We start from the raw sequence: 25,835 nt of genomic DNA on the forward strand, positions 1-25,835 counted from the left end.
TATTCTGTCTGCCAAATGTAGTCATCACTCCCTCTCCCCAAAGAATTTTAAAGGGTATCTAATTCTAGGAATCAAAGACAGGGAAACAATGATGGGGGGGGGGGGGGCGGAGGAATTACCTGACATAAAATACACAACAAAAGAGCATTTCCAGTGATATCCACCAATGCGTCTAAGGACGGTATATCTGAAACTAATGCAACTAAATTAGCTAATAGATGTCCTAAATACAAATAATATGCTGAGCATATGCAGTCAAATGCACCAAGGCACTTCCAAGTTTCAGCTATTAATCTGGTAATAGCACTGTATCCTGTTCCTTATAGGCTCACATGCCAACAACCAGGAAACTAAAGCACAGGCCCGAGAAAACCCATCCAAGATAGCAGCAGATTTATTCACTATGGCTATCTGAATTCCCCTAACTAGGTACTACTTTTACCCTGGTTTGTACAGACATACATTTTTGAAGAGTGAAATCCAACAAAGAACAGCAAATGCCCTTGACATTCAGGGCAGGGGAGGAATATATATTTCATTTTAAATTTGGCCAGCTACTGCCCAGCCATCATTCAATGAAGCTGAGCTTGACAAAGGCAGGAGGACGGGCAGGGGGAAGCCCATGATCTGAGCAACACTGGCAGCTCCTCAGGTCCCACTGCAAAGGCTGGATGAAGCCCAGAGAACTTGTGCAAAGGGACTTACTGCGTGGGCATGGGGCAGGATGTCAAAAAAAAGAGAATAATTTCAAGGTAAGAAAAAAAGTCAGGTGTTTTGGATGGTGAGATGTTTGGGGATAGGAGGGACTGATTACTCTAAGATCTGGGAAAAGAAAAGTTAGGGAAACGAGAATTTTCTGAGTCACTGTGATTTGGAGACAGGAGCTATTTGCTTTCTGCTCCTACACAGGCTTCTCAGCTCCATCCTGCTGTCTTACTCACAAGCTTCACATGTTGCAAAATTATTTCCTGGTGGCTTTCTAGATGGCAAAGATAAAATGTACTCAACTGGGGGGGTGGGGGGAAACCCACTAAAATAGTCTAAATATAAGTTTATAATAACTTTACCCACATAACAATGTTCTGGCCAAACAAGATCAAAATTAGATTATCTCAACCTGGCAATGTTTAGGTCTCTTCCTATTACCTGACGTCAACGATGCATCAGGACATGCTCCATTTGCTAAAGTGTAGCAAATTCATCTTAACGGCAATACAACATCAAGACTGCCAAATTATGTAATACTCAAAAAGGTTCTTGAAATTATTACTCCCTTTATGTGTAAATAGTCAGTTTAAGCAAACAGTTATTCAGTAACAGCCTTTTACCACTACTCTTACACCTCAAGCTACCACCCCATCAGTTCCTGGACAGTATGCTTTTCAGGGAGTCTCGTTCCCTGTAAAGTCTTGCTCGCACTGTAAAATTTTTCTTTAGTGTTGCTGCTAATCAGTCTCTTCTACCCAGTCTGTACATCTGAGCAGTCTACTATTTCCTTGTGAGCGATTCACTGGCAGTGTAAGTAAAGTTGAATAACTCTGTTTTCTTCTCAAGCCTTTGCTTTAAAAAACCTAAATTATAAAAACAAACAAACAAACCCACCCACACTTACTACCCACCAGTATTCCAAATCAGAAGTTGAACCTGGGTGCCCTCTCACTCTTCCCAAGTTTCTTATTCAGGGATGAGCCTAAGGCCCAGATATTGCAGCTTACTCATTTACAAAGCAAAAATCCTAATTAGCTTCGTCCTAAATTTAAATAAGGCCCTCATCTATCCTTTATAGCTTCTGAGCACAAAGCCTCTCACTAGAATGACTCTGGTTTTGCTCTCCAGAAATACTTTCTATCTTATCTCATGAAATTAAAGTTTCTTAATTTTGCTTTCATGGACTTATGTTGTCTTTGTTAATTAACAAATTGTCTCTCTCACATTTACTTCCCAAGATACCAGCTTTGGCAGCTACTTGGCTCCATCCACAGCTATGAAACTTCTTCTAATACCAAACTCCACACTTGCAATTCACCAAGATGTCAGACATGTCCCAGAATACACAGAATACTGTGTTCACTTTTGGACCCCTCACTACAAGACAGACATAGAAGTGCTGGTGTGTGTCCAGAGAAGCGCAATGAAGCTGGTGAAGGGTCCAGGGCAGAAGTCCTATGGGGAGCAGATGAAAAACTGGGGTAGTTTATCCTGGAGAAAAAGGAGGCTGAGGGGAAACCTTATCGCTCTCTACAACTACCTGAAAGGAGGTTGTAGCAAGGTGGATGTCAGTCTCTTAGTTGGATATTAGGAAAAATTTCTTCACTGAAAGCGTTGTCAAACATTGGAACAGGCTGCCCAGGGAAGTGGTTGAGTCACCATCCCCGGAGGTATCTAAAAAGACATGTAGATGTGGTGCTCAGGGACATGGTTTAGTGGTGGTCTTGGCAATGCTAGGTTAATGGTTGGACTTGATGATCTTACAGGTCTTTTCCCAATATAAACGGTCCTATGATTCCATCTCTCTTCGGAAATTCTCCAGGAGAACAGCCCTTAAATGCTTTGCTTAGAGTCACAGGACCTGCAATTTTCTGTTCATTGTTTATCTTATTAAAAAGCTCACCCCTCATCAAGTGCCAATACATGTCTGAAGCACAAACACTGCTGTAATTCAAAGGAACAGAAGATTCTTGCCACAGACTATATACAACCACCCTACATTAATTCAGATACCATATATCCCTTCTCCTGGCATCTAAAGGTAGCACTTTCTGCCAGCTTTTTTTCTGGCATTGCCCGTTCATGGATGGCATATGGGACAATTTTCTTCCATCTGCCAGCAGCAGGGATGCTGTGATCTGTTGTTGTGCTACTTTTTACAATAACCAGTTTTGCACCTCTAGCATATACTGTTTGATGGCACATCAAATACACCGTTTTATCAGCAGTGCCTGTCCTCTTACAAATGCAAGTCACTTGCTTGCCCCAAGAACAGGCCACCATCATCAAATGGAAGTCCCAAGACCAGGATTGCTCTTCCATTGAAAGGCAGATGGGAACATCTAATTGTTCATATGTGAACCAACACTAGCTCTGAAGTAAGTTTCCCTCTGCTTAAAACTAGGGAAGTTTCTAGGGCTTTCATTCTCAACATACCATACAGAAACAGGTCATTCTTTCATTCCGCCTTTCACAAATTTTATTACATGCCATTTACTTCAAAGGAGCCTTTTATAGTAGTCTGAATAAATATGCATATAACCAGCATTTTGAAGTTATTCTGCCCTGCTTCCACTAAAATGATCAAGCTCAGCCAAATTAGTGTAAAATCCTCAGTCATTTGCATTTTCTTCCCATAGCTCAAAATAATTAATATTTTCACTGAAGCAATATAAATTTCAGGTGTCTCACACTTGAACTCACCTTTTTCCATGTAAAATACCACTCTTGGTTGCAAATCCACTTACATTAAGCACAACCTTTAAACAGAAGTAGCAAAACTGGCAATAACATGGTCTAAGCATATGCTAAAACACACGACGAAGACTTGTGCAATGGTAAGTAAAGCCTCAGGAAAATATCATAAGCTCTAGTACATCCTATGATTTAAAGTCTGGTTACTCACGGGAACAGACTACTGGGTACTTCACTCCATTGTCAGGTTTTTGGTGGTTTTATTTTTAAATTGACAGCATTTGCACAACACTTTGGATGTTTGCCTACTGCCCACAATGACAACTTTCAGCTCTAGCTAGGGCATAAAACAGTTACCATAGGTAGTAAAGGCAGGAAAAGTGTGTTTATGCACACACTTCTATGTTTCGTTAAGTATAAGAACTGTCTTTTAAATCTAAAAATTCTCTATCTCTCATTATTTATGTTTAAAAGACAGAGTGCAGTATATTCATAGCTGACATACCTGCTCCTGGGAAGAAACATAGATTCTTTAATGAAGACTGAACCAGACAGCAGGATATACCAACAGGTACCAATATCATCAGGGCTGGAATAAAAAAAAAAGACAGTTTAAGGCACTTGATGTAAGTTATTCCTAGCACTACCAAATTTGCAGTATGAAGAACGTCAAAGAGGCAAAAATGCTTATAATTACGGAAGAAAGTGACAGTTCAGTCATTTACAAAATAATTCCATCAAACTATTCTAATTTCCATCTTCAAATATATACGTTATTAGAACACCTCATTGCATCCACTTCACTTTTTTTAAAAGCACATATCTATTTGTTTGGTAACAGCACAAATCCAATGAAATATAATTGAAAAATTATTAAAACAAAGTTAAGCTACAGTAAACATATTGTCTTGTATTTGATCAAATCTATTACTTTCCTCTTGCTGAAGAGGACTCTGCTATCTTCCTCTCTATAAAAATAAGGCTTCGCTTCCCGATTCTAGCCTTCTCCTTCCTCACCCTTTCTTCAAGACAGAGGTTTGCCTTTTGTTATCAGTCCATCTTCCCACAATGTAAGAAAGTACTGGATACATTTGCAGATGGTAAGTGTACATCAGGTTTGTTAGTCAACTTTATCTGCTGCTGCTACACACTTCCCCTTTCATGTCTCTTCCTGGCATAAGAATAAACTCCCAATCAATGTGATAATATCATTTCTTTTCCCCTCTCTTCATCCTATAGAGGAACTGGATGAGGACTTTGTCACCCAGGCCCAGTTCATTCTGCCATAAATTCAGATCTTGCTCCTTGAGTAATACAAAATCTGTTCCATAGGCTTAGACTCTTCTTGGTTAAATTCAAATAATGTTTAGACAGAAAAATAAAATAGTTTAAGATTACTAGAAATAGCTGCGTTATCGTGCCATTTTGACAGCCAACACCGAGAATATCTGTACTTTACTTCAGTTTTTACCAATTCTGCTTCTTCCAAAGAAACTCACTGATTGGCTTCAAGTACGCTGTTATGAACTGCATGAGCATTCTTACCTGAAAGCCACATCCCTATGACACTAAGAGATGCAGATTATTTAATTAATCTGTAGCACCTTCATTTTTTCCAATTACATGTCTCAAGTCTTTAGCAGCAATTAATTCTAATATCAAGCAAGAACAGCCCACATCTTTTAATGATGATGACAGCATAGTATTAAAACCTAATCTTAAATCTAAGTAGGCTATGTACATGTTAGCAGCGTGTTTTTCATTTGAAGAACTTCAATTTAAGAAGTACCTACACAGTGAGGTCCTCAAAACAGGAGTGCCATTTCCTCAGCACTTTCCATATTAGGCTTTCTCAAGGGAAAGCTGAAGTTAAAAAAAGAGGGAAGGAGCTGGCCTGAAACAGCTGAGACCACAACAGGAAACCATCCAATCTGAAAACGTGCTCCATTTCCATTTTGCACTGTATAATATAACCGTGAGATAAAGGACAAACACCAGAAACATGGATAATTAACAGAGAAAACTGAGGACACCAATTTATGTCCGAGAACACAAGAATCGATTAAGATGATGCAGCCTGTATTTTTTTTCTACCAGCCTATGACCTGACCAGTGAAGCCACACTGGTCAGCCACAGGCACCAAAGACGACTTAACAACTTCAAAATGAAGACTTCAGGAAATATTTCTTTATACTGATAGACAACAGAAAATGAAGTGACAACATGGTGTCACAGCTAAAACAACAAACCATCTTAATTTATATGGCTGAAGTGCACCAAGCTACCTTTTCTGAAGTGCGTTTCACATGCTTGTTTCTCACCTGGACCTGTGCTGCCCTCAAACTTGTAAGTCCAGAATAATCGACATTGAACATAACTACAGAAAACCAGGTTAAACCAGAGAAACGCAAGAAAGCCACCACTTCAAAAGAAAATACCATTCTCAAAAGCATAAACATGCACCTGAGTTAAGTCACACATCTTTTAAGCACTCTTCCCCTCAAATGAGTCCAAACTTGACAGGTATACTGCTGCTGAACTGCATGTCTGTTGGGTTTTTTTGTTGTTTCTGGTTTTTAGTAGATGCCATTCGAAATACAAATGATGTGCGCTAATTAGCACAGTACAAATTTTTTGAAACAGACATTTTCAGCAACGGCTATAGAGTGAGTGATTTCCCAAACTGCTGTGATGTAACTCTTAGGATGTCAATGATAATTTTTTCATGTGGATTACCGTGCATTATATTAGCACATAAGAAGTTCTGTGAGCTTTTTTTTCCCCTCTTCATAAAAAAATTGACAGCTTGATTAAGTATAAAAGTGTAGTCTGATAGAAGAAAACCTCAACTGGGGTCACACACTTTAGAACTCCAAAGCAAAAGTAATCTAGAAGATCTGTTTATACTTTTACAGAAAGCCTTTCCCAAGGATAAAATAATTGAAGAAAAAAAAATATTTAAATGAATAGAAAGTATTTTAACTTTTGCAAATCTACTAATACACAAGCTTTTCTTTCCCTCCTTTAAGAGCTGATGAACCATTTTAAATCCTCTGTCAAATCACCTATTAGTAAGGGGCTTTAGCTGCCTTTTCTCATGGGAGATCTTTTACCTGTGAACAGGCAGCCACTGGCTTTCACAAGCACTAGTCAATATGTTCAATAGTGAAATTCTTAATGCTACTTTTGAATCCACCTTTGAATCATTTAACTAACAGCAGTAATGATTATACATTTAACTGCAATGGTTTAACTTTTTCTTATTTGGTCACACACAGTGTGAGTTTTCACTGAATCATTCAACTCAGGTTTGTCTTTTTTTTTTTTTGGCCAGTTCACAGGTTAATTCACTTCTGCAAGTTAGCTCTTCAGCAGTCATTGCTCCTCATTTACTTGTCATAAACATCATAATTTATCTACTTTATATATAATCAAAAGAAGCATCTGTTGTTTAACAGTTGGAAGTGCTGATTAAAAAAATAATAAATCAAACTAGGAATATGATCTGATTGGTTTTATTTTCCTTTTGCTTTGTGTACTTTGAAAACTTTATTGAAAACTTTGAAAACTCAGTCATGTTTGAGAATTTTTAAGCTCTAAGGTACTTGCATCATGTATATCTACTGAACTCAACTCCTTAATTACATAAAGTTTAGAAAAATCTTTAATACTGCTGTGTCACAACAGTGGAAGGTTCCTACAGAACATCTCTGTATCTTCCCCAAAATACACTGTGTGTTCTTTTACACTTTCACTGCTAGCCAAAACGTCATATTGCCAAGATAGTCTTCAAGAGCAAAGAATGCTGATGGATTTTTATTCTCTTCATTTTTACAACTAGTGTCTTAATGTAGTCTTGAACAAAACATCTGAAAAAATGCACACATATAGCAAATACATTCCTTCCTCCAGAACACACAGGCTTCCCTCAAAAAAACAAAACAAAAAAAAAAAAACAAAAAAACAAAAAACACCACAAACAACAAACACCCGCAGACAAATGAAAGACTGATCTATTCTTTTCATATGAAAATATATTTAACTCCTGTACTTCTCAACACTTGCTACACTTCCAGTTGTTTCGAATTAAGCCTCAAAGCCATTTGGCAGCCAGCTTTTACTAGACAGTGTGCTGTTACGAAAACACATACAGCTCTTTCATTTTAAGGATCCTGTGCTTTCCACAATCCCATTCAAACATTAGGTGGCTTTCAATCAAGTTTACATGTTTTCTGTACTATGCTTGACATCCGTTCATCAACAATGCATTTGTATTCTTTAGGACTTTCATGCCTGTAACAAAGGAATGACAGAAGGAACTATAAAAGAAACCTATACTGAACTACAAAAGCACTTCTTCAAGCCACATGAGGACTCATGCAAATACGATTTTAGCCAATACAGAACACTCACATCTGAAAGTTTTTCTTCGCAATCACATTTTAGAATGTGATGTTTAAAAACAAAGTCTAGAGAGTATACCTAAACCTAATTATGACATTTTCTTTCACTGCTAGAATATTGCCTACCACTGGCAGCCCACAGAGTTATCTAGAAACTGTATTTGACATTTATTCTGTCAAAGAGATGACATGACAGCAAGTTGTGCTTGGAAGGGTTCCTCTGTGAATAGGACACATCCCTGACTGGGTTTGCAGGAGGGTATTAACTCCATGTAAGCATTTCATCCAGAATTAGCTGAAGCAAAATAGATGCTGATGACTTCCCCACAGAGGATCTTGAGAAGGAGACTGAGGGTTTTTTTGGCCTAGGGACAGTTGAGGGGAGGATCCAGTAGCACCTATCAGTCAAGCCAATATAGAAAGGAAAGGTATTTGATTAGGTAAGATCTTTCCAACAACTAGTTTTGTAAGGGTGCCGCTGATTTCCGTCATCACCACCCACCACTGAAGCAGAGCTGCCAGCCAACACGAGACTGAAGTGCAGCCGATGATCCCGATCAGGCTGAAAGCAGAGCCTGGCCAGCCCAGGCACACAGCGCTTCTACCCGTGTCTGAGCTCCTGCCCCCAACCTCCCCCCAGCCTCACAAAGCTGCATGCACAGTAGGAGTCGAAATACTTGAAATCAAGAGTTATTGGCATATGTCCATTTGCAAGCAGGCATTCACAGATGGCCTTTGCAGGCAAGAGATCACCTGTTGAACCAAAGTGATGGAGTATGTTGCTTCAAATATGGAAGACTGGTGGGACTTTCTTTGGGTTTTGTTTGTTTTTATCTAGTGTTTTGGTTATTCATCTGGAGGAAACTCAGGACTACTACAAGTTATACTGCCTACTGAATTCGGCACAGCTATCCACCTTCCCAAGTTACAGGAAACAAGATTTATTACCAAGGAAGTAAGATGACACAGGCAATTTATCCTGCAGAGGATTAGAAATAAGTCAACCCAGAAGTCACACATTAAGGGGCAGTCAGAAGAACAAAATCAATACCTGTAGTCCTTCTGTTCTAGCTATATTAAAGCCAGCAAAAGCCCCAGTGAAACCTCGGTGACACAAACTTCCATCTATCCTTTCAGAACCAACAGGACTATGGCCAGATTCAAGACACCAGCTGCACTACAACTAACTTGTGTAATTTGTGCGTGTAGACACGCACTCAAAGCATTTGACTACAGTGCAGAGGAAAGAGCCTAAATCTTAAGACTAAGAAGAAGAGCAAGAGATCCTTAGCAGAAGATAGGATTTGTATTCTGTGAAGACAACAAAAAGACTCAGATACCAAGATTTAACATTCTTTAACTGCTATGATAGAGCTCCCTACTGACGAAGTTCTCAGAATACTCAGGTTCTAGCAGCAACATTGAAGTAGTCCAGAGCTGAAAGCCAATGCCAAAACAGTCATCAATATGCAGATGAAATATATGAAACACTGCACTCTAGTTACTTGCACAAAATTTAAATAAAGCTACTTTAAATCTTGACTCTTGTATTGTAGCACTTCTGAAAGCAGAGGATTCCCTGGAAAATCTATATTTAATTTCCCGGAATACAAGCAAGCTTGACTTATGGGAATTTGGGAGCTAGAAACGGAAATCCAGAGACTGGATTCCAATGCCTTCCCACCACATTTCCTTCTCCAGCTTCCTTGACGTAGGCCTTTTAGGCAACTACAACCTGCAGCCAGACAGCACACTTCTCCATTTTGAAAACGACACAAAAAATGGAAACTTAACTTTGCAAATTAGCTGTCATTCCAACTGTTCTGTTTGGAAACCTCAGTTACATAATTATGCAATACCCTATCACAGCATCACTAGGCTCTCACTGCTGATAAGGTTGTACAGTATTTTCAGACTTAAGTCTTCACATTTTCTAGGATATAACTGTTCTTTAAGACCTTAGAGGTGCTCAAAGTTAAAAAAGAAAAAAAAAAAAAAAAATCAGGAAATGTTTATAAATCTGCCAAGATCCAAAACGTTTGCAGGCTTCCTCAAAGTCTTCAGCACTTGTATCAAACTTCATGCTGTGAGCTATTTATTCCACTAGAACAGACACCTTCTTACTCCCAGATGCCCAACTAACTACATAAACTACTTAAAACTGAAGTTTTATTTTCTAATTATAGTTGGTTTTATTTAAGCAATCTGCAGCACTTGCACACCACATTTGTAACTAAATCAATGTTAACAGCGTTTCAAAGAAATTATGCACAAAAAAAATAACTTGTTTCAATACACAACCCCCACATGTACTGACTCTAAGGCATTTATCTACAGTAGCATAAATGTTACAATTTTGGCTTTCAGATTTTCTGAGCATATAAGATGCTAAAAAAAATTAAAAAAATATTCACCTACAATAAAGATTTAAGTCAACCTGCTGAAAGATCCAAGAAATCTTAAATATCTACACCATCTCGAGCGTCTTCTTCTATCCTAAACAAGCTACATTTAAATAAAGCAATCCATTTCATTCTCATTCTCCATCAAAATGACATGTAGCACTACTAAAAACCCTGGAATAATTAATCATATTCAGTGCATGCTTACTTGTGTGCATTTGGAGCAACGAAGATAATGAACATCATAAGTATGTACAGTGGCAAGGATTTGCAGGTCTTCATGATGAATGATGTCAAAAACACTTTAATTCTGTCACACAAGACATCATTTCAGTGCAAAATTCAGCACCTGGACTTGAAAACACATGCTAAACAGAAGACACCGCTGCTCTGACCACCTTCTGATCACTGGTTTCTTCAGCCAATTCCTTTAAGACAGCACTTGAGAAAAACCTAAGCAGTATGTAGGTCTCAATGGAAACAAAGCATGGGAATGGCATCCATGTAATTACTGCTTAATATTCCTTTGACAGGACACGTCTATCCCGAGACCTAAACAGAGGTATAATTCTCTCTCCAACATTGGACTGAATGGTCCAGCAACACCAGGTGCTGGAAGGACCCCTAACATCAGTCAAACATCTAGAATTACTTTCCAGTTCAGAGGTATTTTCAAAACTACTTCATAAAAAGGTAATTAATTCAGTAAGAACAGTATCTTCGTTGTGAAAGAGCTAGTTAGAATTACTCTCTCCATAAATCATTAAAATCTCAACCACTAAAGTATTCATCCATGACTTGTATTTAAACGGGATATAGTACCTTTCCTACAAGCGATGAGATTTGTAACTGTTTTCATAAAAGAACTTATGTTACAAACTAAGATGTACCTAGCAGATTACATTTTCCTGAAATCATACTCAGCGTTGTTGAAAGTTGAATAAATTTTCAGAAAGTGAACAAAGTAATTCAGAACACACACTGCTTATACTCCCAGATCTCCCCTGGAGAGGAACAAAACCAATGAAAACTTGACATCTCAGAACTGGGACCTCTTTCAGGCATTTAAGCACTACACAAGAGGAAACCAAAACACTGCTCTGCAAGCTGGTGCTCCATAGGTGTTTCAAGCAGATTAAACTGTTTGTTTCTTTTTGCTCTTTTTGTTTATCCTTTGTATGCTGAAAGTTACAGGTAGTTTATTGTTTTAATTGAGTAACCATTGCCACAAATAGACATCAGCCCTGAAGTGCCTTGGGATGTCAAATATGTCTAAATTTAACGATTCTCTCGGGTAGACATCTCATTGCCTGAAGATCCTGTCCACTAGCACTGTATTGTTATAACATTCAGAACAATCAGAAAACTGTTTACTCACACTGTCAGCACTATCCATAATCATCCTCAATAGGCTAGATAAGCAATTACCTGACATCTGCCAGAGCGTTTTTAGATGCCTTTGATGACTTTAAGAGGTATATCCCAAACACAGAAGTAAAACAGATTGGGTACTTAATGTATCACCCACACACAATTTTCAGACGTTTGTTTTTTTAAAAAATGAACACATTAAAGTTACATTTATTCTTACTTCTAACCTTCACTCTAAATGTAAGAAAAAGTTAAAATATATCCAGTAATAAAACTGATAACTCAGAATTTAGAGCTTATAATTTTTATTAAACAGGCATCTTAAAGTGCATATTTCAACTGATGCCCATTATTATCTTTTTTTAATGGTGTCTTGCTTCCTGGTGGTAAGAGTGGGAAATAAAGAAGAATGAACCGCAAGAAACAATTCGTCAGTATTTATGAAAACAAATAATCAGAAGTATTTTTTAAAGTATTAACTTGTATCCTTTTCCACTTCTGAAAGTCAGTAAAATAAAACAGAAAAATCAAAGCAGAGATTATTGCAGAGTGTCAGTAATGTGTACAAGTAAAACAGCTGATTAAACAGGCAACCAATAAATACGTTATGCAAATATACACATGCAAGCTAATAGACCTATTCTCATTGAAGTCTTGGGATTAAATTTGTACAGTGAGTTAGCCCTTGATATCAGAAGAGAAATTCAGAATGAAAAAATTGTAGTCTCCTAAATCATCAGGAAAACAATGACAGGAGTAGTAAAATAAAATGCTTTTGCATCCAAAAAGCTCCGAGGTCAATCAACACAGACAATTCTGCTGTTAAGTCTTACACCTTTCTAATATTTCTCCCAAACCAAAGCTTTTATTCTCGAAATTACAAAAACAAACACAATAGTATTGTTTTAGTGAAACATTACAGTCAAGAAGGTGCAAGTTTAAAACCTCTCAAAAAACTGTACTTCAAAGGTTTAAAAAACTTAATTCAAAGAAGTCTCAAAATCAGGTTGAACAATAACACAGAAATTTGGAACTGGCTGCTGGCCAACAGACTGTAACATTGATCATTGACACTATTAAGAAATCTTGATTCAGTGTCTGCTCATACAGAGCCAACTGCCAAGTCCTTGAATGTTTTTGTTTTAATGATACACATTGCCTAAGAAACTCCCCACAGAAATTGTATCCACCACACGAATTCAGGTTCCTGATTTACTGCAGTGCAGAACTGGCAGTATCTCAACACTACTTTAGCAACTGCCCAACTACCAGAAATTACAAGACACCTTTAGGAACACTTTAAGGAGAAAAAGAAGAAAAAAAAACCAGAAACAAAAACACAACACCAACACACCAACACACAGACCAGCCCTGCTGCAGCAGTTCTTTACATTATTAAATATACTGCTGTACAGAAACCTATGGATGCTTCAGCAGAATGAATATATATTGCCTGCAGAGGTCTGCCTGAAAATTTGGATACCAATCCAGACAGATCATAGAATCATTTAGGTCAGAAAAAAAACTTTAAATTCAAGTTCAACCATTAACCTAACACTCCCAAGTCCACCACTAAACCACATCCCTAAGTGTCACACCTACACATCTTTTAAATACCTCCAAGGATGGTGACTCAACCACCTCCCTGGGCAGCCTGTGCCAGTGCTTCACCACCCTTTCAGTGAAGAAAATCTTCCTAATATACAATCTACATCTCCTCTGGCACAACCTGAGGCTGTTTCCTCTTGTCCTATCTATCGCTTGTTACCTGGAAGAAGAGACTGACACCCACCTTGCTACAACCTTATTTCAGGGAGCTGTAAGAGTAAAATAAGGTCTCCCCTCCAGCCTCCTTTCCTTCAGGCTCACGAACCCCAGTTCCCTCAGCCATTTCTCATCAGACTTGTGCTCCAGACCCCCCACCAGCCTCGCTGCCCGTCCCTGGACACGCTCCAGCACCTCCCTGTCCCTCTTGCAGCGAGGGGCCCAAACCTGAACTCGGTACCTGAGGTGCGGCCTCACCAGTGCCGAGCACAGGGGGACGGTCACTGCCCTTGCCCCGCTGGCCACACCGTTTCAGCCACCAGCCAGGACGCTGCCGGCCTTCCTGGCCACCTGGGCACCCTGCTGGCTCCTGCCCAGCCGGCTGCCAGCCAGCACCCCCAGGCCCTTTCCCCCCAGGCCCTGCCCAGCCGCTCTCCCCCAGCCTGGAGCGCTGCGGGGGGTTGCTGTGACCCAAGGGCAGGGCCCGGCACTGAGCCTGGTGGAACCTCGTACAGTGGCCTCGGCCCATCGGTGCAGCCTGCCCAGACCCTCTGCAGAGCCTCCTGCCCTCAGGCCGACCAACACTCCCGCCCAGCTGGGGGCCATCTGCAAACTGGCTGAGGGTGCGCTCCATCCCCTCAGCCAGGCCCTCCATAAAGACACTGAACGGGCCCCAGCACGGAGCCCTGGGGACACCGCGTGTGACCGGCTGCTGACTGGATTTAACAGTACACCCACCCAAGCCATGAGCAGCCAGTTTCTCCAGGAGAACGCTGTGGGAAACTGTGTCAAAGGCTTTACTAAAGGCTACATCCACAGCCTTCCCCTCATCCACTGAGCAGGTCACCTTGTTTTAAAAGGAGACGAGGTTCATCAAGCAGGACCTGCCTTTCATAAACCCAGACTGGCTGGGCCTGATCCCCTGGCTGTCCTGCACATGCTGCATGAAGGCACTCATAACCTGCTCCATAACCTTCCCCGGCATCGAGGTCAGGCTGACAGGCCCGTTCCCCAGATCCTCCTTCCACCCTTCTTGCAGATGGGCATCACATTTGCTAACCCTCAGTCTTCTGGGACCTCCCCAATTAGCCAGGACTGATAAATGATGGGAAGTGGCCGGTCAGCACTTCTGCCAGCTCCCTCAGTACCCTTCCATGGATCCCATCTGGCCGCGTGGACTTGTGTGTGTAAGTGGTGTAGTAGGTTGCTGCCCATGCCTCCCTTGGATTATGGAGGCTTCATGCTGCTCCCTGTCCCTGTTGTCCAGCTCAGGGGGCTGGGTACCCAGAGAACAACTGGTCTTACTGTTGAGGACTGAGGCAAAGAAAGCATTGAGTACCTCAGCCTTCTCCTCATCCTTTGTCACTGTTCCCCCTCGCATCCAAGCAGGGATGCAGATTCTCCTTAGCTCTCCTTTTGTTGCTAATGCATTTATAGAAATGTTTTTTATTGCCTTTTATGGCAGTATTCGGATTAAGTTGTAGCTGGGCTTTGGCCATTCTAATTTTCTCCCCGCATAACCTCCCGACATCCTTGTAGTCCTCCTGAGTTGCCTGCCCCTTCTTCCAAAGGTGGTAAACGCTCCTTTTTTTCCTGAGTTCCAGACAAAGCTCTCTGCTCATCCAGGCCGTTCTTTTGCCCCACTGGCTCATCTTTCGGCACACGGGGATGGCCTGGTCCTGTGCCTTTACAATTTCCTTTTTGAAGAATACGCAGCTTCCCTGGATCCCCTGGCCTTCAGGACTGCCTCCCAAGGGATTGCATCAAACAGGCTCTTAAACAGGCCAAAGTCCTCAAGAAGTCCAAGGTAGCAGTTCTGCTGATCGCCCTCATTACTTCTCTGAGAACTGAAATCTCTGATCATTTCATGGTTGCTGTGCCCAAGACAGCCTCCAACCATCACATCCTCTGTTCACAAACAGCAGGTCCAGTGGGGCACCGTCCCTAGTTGGCTCACCCACCAGCTGTGTCAGGAAATTATCTTCCACATACTCCAGGAACCTCCTAGACCCTTTCCTCTCTGCTGTGTTGTATTTCCAGATGCTTCAAACAGACATATTCTGGGTTGACCGTGTATTCAAAGCATTTTAAATAATTTTCAAAGAGTCTCATTTTATGACAGAGGAAGAAATGTTTTATAGGGCCTCTCTGAAGTCAGGAAGAACATTCAGTAAACAAGGACAGTAAATGCAAAAATGTGGCCCAAGCCTCCACAAACAGGTGCAAAACCTAGAAATTCTGGTTAAAAGTATTAAAGACTACAAAATAATAATTTTACTGATAGCTTGGAATATGACTAGTGGAAACATCAGCTTCACCCTCATACAGTTCTCTAGAAAACACTACTATCTGTAGTGTTTTAGGGTTTAAGTTTTATATCTATAAGATATAAACATATATAGCTATAGATTGCATATATCATATCTATATTGTAAAACTTGTTTTTATGATACCACCAACACAAAACCTCTTGAACACATACAGAACATAAAAGCACTCCACAACACAAATGTATGCATCACAAGACAAACTTCAGTGAGGTGGTCTCAGCAGAGCTGTTCTGTTTAAAAATCATGCACCCATAGCTAAAAGGAGCAGCTTTTAACTCATTTTTGTCACACATCATTGCACAATTAAGTCAGGCTATGCAGAAATGTACAGCAACTTTGGCATCACTTTTTGTGGTTTTGAATGTACTGCTTCTGTCCCCCTCAGGGTCTTCAGGGCAATATGCTACTGTGAAAGAACCATGAATTCGTTAAATGTCACTTTTATTGTAGGACTTAAAGTTTGACTCTCAGATTCCCAGAGTTAAAGACTACTCATAGATTTATTTCTCACCTGTCCTTGTGCAGAAAACTGTGCGTTAATTACATGGACCTACAGCTGCAAATAAAATGACCGCTTAGCCATTTAGCTTAGACACACTCAGAGGCTTTACAAGCTACCTCCCAAATCCCTACTTGACTTTTCGTGTAATGCAGTAGCTGGACCGATGACAGCACTGCTCCCTGAGAAAAGCATCCTCCTGAGGAGGCTCTGCAAGTTCCCTGCCAGCTGCCGCCCCAAGCCCATAACCCCAGGGCCTTTGTGCAAAACTCCTAACGTAACCTGAACCAAAGCTATGGAAAACCAACGGCTTCCAGCATTTTTCAGACATTCTGCTCTACCTTATGAAAGGCACTAACATTTTCATCTAGTAAAACCGTAAGCATTTGAGTTGCAACCAACAAGTGGCGCTCCTTTATTTCTTTTCCAGATTTCATTCGTTTCAGGCCCTGACTGCTAGGCCAAGGCAGGCTCCGGGGAAGGCTGCACGCTAGCCCAAAACAAGTGGGTCAGGGTCTTGGGATTTGCCATGGTGCTGTAACTCAGAAAACATGGCTGAGACTGGACGATGATATTACACCTACCTGACCTGAGAATTTAGTTCTGAACATGGAAATATCCAAAAAGACCAGTTGAAATTATGCATCTTTACCCTTTTTTCAGTCTTCTCCACTTCTCATGCCTTACTCTCTTTCATCTACCCCACTCCCCCACGTAAGCACTACAGTCTTAACACAAGTGGAGTTTTTCATCCCACATTGTATGACAAGCAGGGAATGAGGAAAAAAACCAAGAAAAATGTAATTGTACAAATACGACTATTTGTTACTCATCCTGCCTACCATAGCCAGTAATTTAGAAACTAAAAAAATTACTAATTCTCATTTCAGCTGTGGACATTCTCTGCAGTAATAACTCAGTTTTCCACATACATTTTTTCTCTCCAATCTCCAGTTTATATGTAGACCCACTTTTTTTTTTTCCACAATACAGTCCTCTAAAAGCACTGAGTTTCATTAAAGCCCAGAAGGCTGTAAAACTGAATGACGTAAAAGCACACAAACTTGTTGACATTAGACAAGAGCTTTTTCCAGACATAGACATTAACACTACAATTCAGTTCAAGATGTCCAAGAGATAACTACTATTCTTTAAACACTTGTCCTTTTTTAAGAATCAACACTATCAAACCCAGCAGCATACTACTAAAGTGCTACAGACTAAGAAATCTGTTACTGACGAGAGCTTAAGCTCAAAATACATGTTTTGCAGTCTTCTCTAGTAGGGACATATGGGTGGTACAAGCATATATCCTATCAGGCTTTCATGCAAAGTTCTCTAAAAAACTAAAACACACTTTACAATAACATGGGTTGGGGCTTCCTTTGTTGGTTTTTTTTGGTTGGTTGGTTGGTTGGTTTTTTTTTTAATTACAAGCAGCAGCTAAGTTAGTTCCAGGTTCCATTACTCAGAAACCAAAGTGAATATGGTCACAAAAACATGTTGTGCACAGCAATTCAGAAACGCATGAGATTTTATTATCAAATAACTTTGGACAGCAGGTCATCAAAACTTAAAATATTTTCTATTTTAAATAAAATCCACTATCTTTACAGAAGAAAATAAGACTTCCTTAGAGAAAGAGTAAGCCAAACACCACTGACGCATACAGCCAGAAATATCAAACAGCACGGCTTAAAGCCACATACAACCCCTGTATAACTGATGAGGGAAAAAAGGGGTGCTTCTTTTATTAGGGATATATTCATCTGCTTATATGCAAAATATTCATTGCCAAGGATTCCTCTCTGTCATCAAGCAAACATTTACATTTTGATTTGAAAAATGCTGTTCAACTTTGTCAAGAGGTATACACACCCTCTACAAATCTGCTAGAACTCTGGTTTACAAAGAAAATGTTAACTTACTGTTGGAAACTGCCAGAATTACTATTATACAGATATGAAAAAATAACTTTTTTTCTTTGACCTACAGATAAAATATATATCAAGTGATCAAACTAAATATTTTTTAAAAAATTTTTTTATGGGATCTTTAAATAGATTTGAATAAAGGTAGCAGGTAGAAAAGAAGAAGAAAAAAAGAACAAGCTAAAAAACCCACAGATACGTGTGTCAAGTAAACCTCAGTTCAGAAATTTTGCCTTGCAGGTTTTAAGCCCCTGTATCATTAACTTCCCATCAAATGAAAGTAATAGGATGACTGGCAAATGAAGAATAACTCAAGCTGAACTGCCAGTTTTAATAACCCAGTTTCCATTTAAACAGCAAAATGGCCGTAGGGTTTGAGAATTTGTCACTACCATGTACACCCGCTGATAGTAAAGTAAATGCAGATGAGATGAGCTAATTTTAAACAACGTGCTCCATTTTATCCCTGTAGTCATAAAAGTATCTATACAGATACTACAAAAGTTACCAACTTTTTTTAAAAAAGTGGATAAAAAATAGTTCCTGTGTTTCTGCAGAATACGGATAGTTATTTTCAGCATTACAAACATGCAATCCAGATTCACCTTTTTACAAGTACAGCTGGCAACACATACATAAAACAAAATTTTCACAATGAAGAAGTTTTGATAAATATAGCAACCGTATTAGCTTTCACGTTGGCATTTAGGAATAAAGATTTAGCTTATCCACACTGAGACATTAAGTTCTGCCTCAGGGAGCTCACACACACAGGTCAATTAACAGCTCCAACAGTTGCAGCTATTTTAATAGATTTTTCTAACGAACACAAAAGCTTAGCACCCAATTTAAGATTTCAATGCAAGTCACACAATTGCGGGAGTGTGTGGGGGGGGAAATAATAAGAACTGTAACTTAAGCATTCAAATTTAATGCTTTTTTAAACATCCACCTTCATAACCAAAATAAGAGCTTCAAGTGATAAATTCTGCCATACTCAATAAAAAGTGACCAGGTTTTATGGTCCAAGCTCATTTCCTATAGCTTATAACTGTGTGGATTGATTCTAACCTGGCTATCATATTGCTTATCATCTGTAGTACTCAAAGAATATTTCCACACATGTACATTGTGTAATTGGAATCCTGTTTTTTAGAAGGATATGTCTTAGGTAGATATGCTGAATTTGTGAAACAAAAAAAAAGGATTACTTCAAGTTCATTATCCCAAAAATAGAACACTGAAGTTAGACTGCAGGTTTCATGGGCTTTTCCTACCAAGTAGCTCTCAAATTGTTCAGTAAAATAAAACGTAAATCTACAACTCTGAGTAAGAGGACATACATTCCTGGCTTCCAAATACTGAATTTTAACTATTATGTTTTAAATAAAAAAACATTAAATGTTAACTTTCAGGTTTAGCCCATTAAGCATTAAAACAGAGATGTGAAATTCTAAAGCAAGCACATTTTGCTTTATCTATACCCAGAAAGTGCCAAACTGCCCATTAAATCTACTGAATAAAACATGGGGCGGGGGGGAAATGTCAAGAAGCAAGTAAATAGGAATGACAGGCAAACAACTAAAGGGAAGATGAAGTCACATGAAAGGAGTGACAAAGGAAATCAGTGCAAAAGAATTGCAAAAAGCATTTCTAGTTAACCCAGATTTCACAGCGTTCTCTTTGCGCACTTTATTTTCTCAGGCACATATTTCCTAGTAACTTTTGCCTGCCTTGTGTACACACATAACTAGCAGCCTTGATTCATTCAGCATATAATTCAAATTTAAACCAACAGTTAGAATGAGCCAAGATACTGGGTCTAAACAAAAACTCTAGTACAAATAATGGACACAAACCAACTGCCTAGAAAAGAACAAATCACCAGCACAATGGTCACTAGCAAATCAGTCTGTAAAATTAATAAATATTATGTTGGCATAATTAAAATTATCTATGCACCTATACAGTGTGTCCTTGTGCATTTCCCATACATAACTGATTACTGGGTTTCATTAGACATTAATTTTGCTGAATGGTCAAGGCTTAGCATTACAGTTTTCAAACATATATTCCTCCTGGTGGTCAATACAGGAAAAATTGCACATGTATAAAAGAAGGCATACAAGTGAATTCTTTGAGTGCTTAAATGTTAAAATAATACCAGACAACCCAGAAAAATATGCATTCAGAGTCTGGTTTAGGGGCATTAAGTGAAAATCTGATAAACTTTTTGTTTCGACAAGTTTCTTGCATAAATACAGCAATTGCAGTCCTCAGATCTCTACTGTAAATCTGAGCTGACATTAGATCACATCCCTGCTAATTATAAGCCGTGTTAGATATGTCGATTTGGCACCTCTGACATGAAAACCTAGTTGCTACTACTTTGAAAAAATTGGAGGGAGACTAAATGACAATTTACTCTAATGAGGATACATCGCACATCTCCTAATTGTATGTAATCTCATTGGTTACAAGAATTAATGCACACACGTCACCAAGCAAGTATCGCTGTTAGCTCCCTCCCTGGCACCAGCAAATTTCTCCAACTTTGAAGCCGAAAATGATGTAGCTCATTTATGTTTACAGACTGTGCGCTGTGCAAGGGAGTTGGCATTAAACACTGTCCTTAACACACTTTAAAATGAATTAATTCTTTGAACACCATACAAAAGGAAGCAGAGATACTTACTAGTACAGAACTTCATTTGCTTCATGCCTTTCATATCTAACAGTTTCGCACATCAGTCTGAAAGAGAAGGAAAGAAGTAATTTTTAATTATGATTCCTATCCGTTGCACAAAGACTTCACATTCTAAAGTTAGGCAGCATTTTCACACTTGCCTCCAGCACTTGCAGAAACTAACCATCAATTTAAAGCTAAGTTGGTTTTTAATTTAAGAGAACAAATTGATAAATCTAAGCGTTAAAGTTCTTAGTTCATCCAAGATCAGATTTGATTTAGAACACTAGATGTAATTGCTCCCATAAAAAAAAAAAGTTCTATAAAATGGGTAAAATGATACTGATCTCATTCTATTGAGTGATCTGATAAAAGTAAGTTGCTTTATAAGGAAACAATTCAGAATTTTAGAAATGATGGAAATGTATGATATGTAATACTAATCAGAGATACTATGATGTAAAAACTGCTCCCATTTTCAAGTCAGGCCAAACAGACAAAATAAGAAATTATGTTGCATGGTAAATCGATGCTCCTCATTTTGCTAAAATTCAGCAACTTAAAAATCACCATAAGATTTTAATGCTGAAATCTCAGAGGGCTCAAAGTGGAGAGAATTTCCTGCAGGAAAGTCCTCTGTCTAAAGGGGAGGATTAAAGTACTTTCACATTCACTGTCTGCCTGACAAATGTGGCATAACGGAGAGTAACTGTAACAGAATTTACAACATATTAGGAAATGCAATGTCAACTTGATTAAAAAAAAATCAACATGCCATTTCTGTTTATTGTTTTAAGGAAATGGACCCTGTAAATTACTGGGGGGGTGGGAAGGACACAAACTCCAATGCCTCCCTTGGCCTTTCTATGGCTGTAAAAAAGATTGCAAACACCAAGGCTATTTGACAGACAGTCAGACAGATATTTGCCTAAGAGGCTCATGTGAACATTCAAATAAGGAGCTATATTTAAATTTGGGAAAGAAGTTTTCATTCCTCGCAGGATCAATCACCAGAACCGCAGTGCACCAACGACTGGCTGCCTGCAATGACATCCTAAGCGGACAAAAGCTCTCAAGAATTGCTGCTCAAGAAAAGTCTCAGAAAAGTTGATCTGAGGCCTAGAAGAGCTGGTCTGGGTTTGACGTGACATCTAAAAGGCTTCTTATTGCCATTTCCCATGATTTCCTAGATCATGCCTTTCAATAGCCAACAGACTGCTACAAAAGTTACCTTAGCACTTATCTCTCTCAGGATTTACTTCTTAATTCAGCCCACTAAGAAATAATGCTTTTACTCCCCAAAAGCAGAAGGCTTATAGTGGTACCCTGATTATTCACAAATTGTTAGAAAATCAGATTTTAAGGGGGGGGGGAGGTGATTAACTTTTACTACCACAGCCCTTCCCCCAGTCTAGCGGTTTAGATCTACTCTTTGGACCATCTTTGAGAACTATTATTATAGGCAATATCTGTATTGTTTATAATTAAGCATTATGGATTGTATATCAACTTCATATAATGAAAAACCTTCTTGCTTCCTGGCACAGCAAAAAATGTTTAGAACCACAGAAGCTTCTCTTTTTCAGATACTGCTCCCCGCCATAAAATTGGGTCTTGCCAAAATCTTTTACAGACATCAAAAACCTACTGTCAGCTTCTACCTCCTGGGTCCTTATCTTCTCTTTCTGATCCTGTTTTGAGAGGGAGGGGGAGAGTGGACATGAGGTTACTAGTAAGAAGCTACCGGAAGAAATGTCATTGCTAGCAGTCAGATTTAAAAATTAAGATACTGCCCAAGGATAGTCTGCGACTTACTGGCCTGAAATGATGCTGGGCAACAGGCCATCTAAGAGTAGGAGTTATAAGAAACAGAATCACTTTAACAAGCAAGTTTTGTTTCCCTCTGAACTGGGAGCAAAGGAAGTACATTCTTGATAAAGTCACGCAAGTTCACTACTGGCACCATCTAAGTTTTAAAGCAATTTGGTCCCATTATTAGGACAGTAACAGGGGAGAAAATACCTCTTACAGAAGGTAGCCAAGTGTTCCAATTCTTGTGTTAAACTGGAACAGTTAGAAATTACAGTGACCAAGTAGTACAAACTAGATTACTTCCTCAACTATTTGAAAAATTGAATTAGGTCTGGTCAATACTGGTGTCTAGTTTTTGCTCAAACAATGACCTTAGTCTGCTTCCTAAAGAAACGTAATAAATTCAAGATGAGATCATCAGCAAGCCACAAGGTAAGTTATTCACTATTAAATGCTATATTTAATAAGCTAGTTTTATAACACATCTCGGAGGTTTCTGTGGCATCCCAGGGCCACAAGAAATGTTGTATCCTAAAGGATACTATAAAAGCCTTCTGTCCCACATCTGCCAAGCGCCCAGCCTTTCCCATGTATGGTTCTGTAAACAGAAGCTCTCTTCTAGGAATTCATGCGCTGGGAGAGCAAGTTCCACACATTCCTCAGCAAGAACCTCATTCTGCACAGGAAGCCAAGAAGCACACATCAACATACCACAGCACCATGTGTGCACACTTTGATCTTTGTAAATAAGTTAACACCAGTTCAGCCCCAGCTATGCAAAACTTGATGTGCTAAAAGTCTTGCATATAATCACATAACACAAAATACTTTAACTGAATGTGATCGTGGCCTCCTTCCAAAGCAAAAGTAATTACAGAGACTCCTTTGAAGTCCACATTCAACATTGCAAAAAGTGTCTTGAGCACTTTGGGAGAAACAAAACCCCGCCTTTTATTTTCTCCAAATTACAGAATATTGGCTTGGGAATGCAGACTCTGAGAGAAGGATGAAGCAAGAGGCCAGAAATTAGAACCTAAGCCAGCATCAACCAAGTCAAAGTTACTTCAGCATTTTCAGATGTGGCAAATGTTGGCAAACCCCAGGATGCAATAGAACAGTAATTCACCCTCCCTCGCCACAGAGCGTACAGAAGAAGTGCTGGCCACCCCCTGCACCTGCCAGCCCCACACCGATGTCCAAACACCCTTAGAATCCTCCGCTGTAAGATGTTTATGCGAGGACAACTGAAACAACTACCTAAAAATCAAACACACACAAGTCTTTACAAAAAATAGGAAGTTCATCTGGAAGTTTTTACTTGAATTTATTCACTTCATGAAGCATTTTAATTAAAAAAATACGTGGCTGACATTTATTAGTAATTTTTTACGAAGTATCATTTGCATGTGTAGTAATAATTTGTCTAAAACTTCCACACAAAAGCAAGCACAAACTGAAACAGAAGCTAAATAACAGACTATGCTCTCATGATTATCATATTACATAAGTGATTTAGACTTTAATTCAGGACTGGAACATGTACTCTGCATGCAAAGCATTTACTACTAGCCTGAAAGTTTGAAAAGAAAACACACACATCCACAATAGAAATCAGAAGGAACAAATAGGGATACATACACAAGGGGTAAGTGTCAGGACAGTAACAAAGGGAAGAAATGGCTGCAGTGACAGCCAGCTTTTCGGTTTGAGGTATTGTACTTAAGAGTAGCGCACAGTTACCAAACCTACTGTTTCTTTGCTTTGTTAGTGCGTTAACAAATATATAGTTTTAATGATAAGAATCATACCTTAGCTGATGCTCTCTGAGATTAGACAAAGCTTCCATTCCATGTAAATAGGAATACACAATCTCCAAATCCTACAAACAAAGGAAAATGTTATTAGGATTCTCGATTTGGACCAAGCTGTTAAAATACTGTTTTTGCAAAACATCCAGAGCTTTGCTAATAGGGAAGGCAGGAACATTTGAAATAACACATTTACAAGAGGTTAAAGGCAAGTTGCAGGAATACCTTCGATTATATGTTGGAACCTGACATAGGGAAGAATGATAGTATGTCCACATCAAAAAAACCCACAGACACAGAAACCTTTCTGCTTTTGCTGTCATTACTCATTTCCAGGAAACAAGCCTGCTTCAGAACTCCAGTGAGATAACTTGCAACTACCGCTGTCCCGCTTCCCAATGCCAACGTATCCAAAACTCTTCATTTATTTCATAAAGCAAGCTCATGGACACTGGTCTTTTCATGTTCAGGGGAAAGGAAAAGGTACAAAACAGTCTAACAAAATACCCCATTGTGCATAAACATTTATGAAATTCTATCTTCAAATGGAAGGTAAAACACAAGCGTAAATCAGAAAAAAAGTCATAAATATAATCCTAGTTACATGGTGAAGTGTTACATTCAACCACGTGGACCTCCAATATCCAGGTCACAAAACAACATTAATAAAGATATGAAAACAACATCCAAGACTAAAACTTCCTAACATGCAACTATGGAAACCACTAATGTCAGTCTAGAGGCTTTGCTAACGTTATACTTAAAAATCACTACAGCACTTAAGAAAAAAAATTCAGTGCAGTCCACAACTTCTAGGGTGATTTAACTTTGATTCACTGATTTGATGCTGTTTCATCATCCATTTTTTCAAACATGCTAGTTAAGAGACAAAAAAAATCAGAGCAGTGCCTTGCAACCACTAGCTGAGGCTGACAAAGTTGAGCATAAATTACCAGTCTCATAACTTAAGAAGATGTTTTCAAGTAACGGAACATATCAAAGCTATGAATTTATGAAAGATTTGGTCACTGCGAAAAATCTGTGTATTTAAAATTGACCACGGAGTACAGAAATACTTCAGTGTTCAGACACAATGAAGGAATACTAGATGTGGTATTTGGGCAAAGACATTAGGACTGAAGCTGCACAGAGAACTTGAATTCAAGTAAGAAAAATAAAATATAGTTAAAGACATTGTGTAGAAGTGTTACTGTACTTGTTTAAACCATGGCATAGATCAGAAAAGATACCAGGATTTACACTCAATGTTTAAGACAAAATAGATGTCTTTCATTCAGCACCAAAACAAATCTCTTTTTCTCACACTGAAAAAAGTAAATATTCAGTTTGAAAAAGTAGAAGAAATGCACGAAGCCAAAATGCTGCAACGTCACTTCTATTCTGGTCCTTCTGTTCCCTTGCCCTC

The 25,835-nt window shown here is 39.1% G+C and overlaps 1 protein-coding gene across 7 annotated transcripts in view; it reads right to left on the reverse strand.

The window, feature by feature from the left end:
- Positions 1-25,835, reverse strand: part of RAPGEF2 (Rap guanine nucleotide exchange factor 2) — a 195,104-nt gene that overhangs the window by 109,637 nt on the left and 59,632 nt on the right. For all 7 annotated transcript variants that reach the window (XM_037377687.1, XM_037377697.1, XM_037377653.1 and 4 more), the window contains exons 2-4: positions 24,410-24,480; positions 20,799-20,855; positions 3,908-3,991 (exon numbers count right to left, since the gene is read on the reverse strand). In XM_037377687.1, the coding sequence (XP_037233584.1) occupies positions 3,908-3,991; positions 20,799-20,855; positions 24,410-24,480 (212 nt within the window). The remainder of the gene's footprint in view (positions 1-3,907; positions 3,992-20,798; positions 20,856-24,409; positions 24,481-25,835) is intronic.

This window comes from Falco rusticolus, chromosome 1 (assembly GCF_015220075.1).
Source record: "Falco rusticolus isolate bFalRus1 chromosome 1, bFalRus1.pri, whole genome shotgun sequence".
NCBI classification, from domain to species: domain Eukaryota; kingdom Metazoa; phylum Chordata; class Aves; order Falconiformes; family Falconidae; genus Falco; species Falco rusticolus.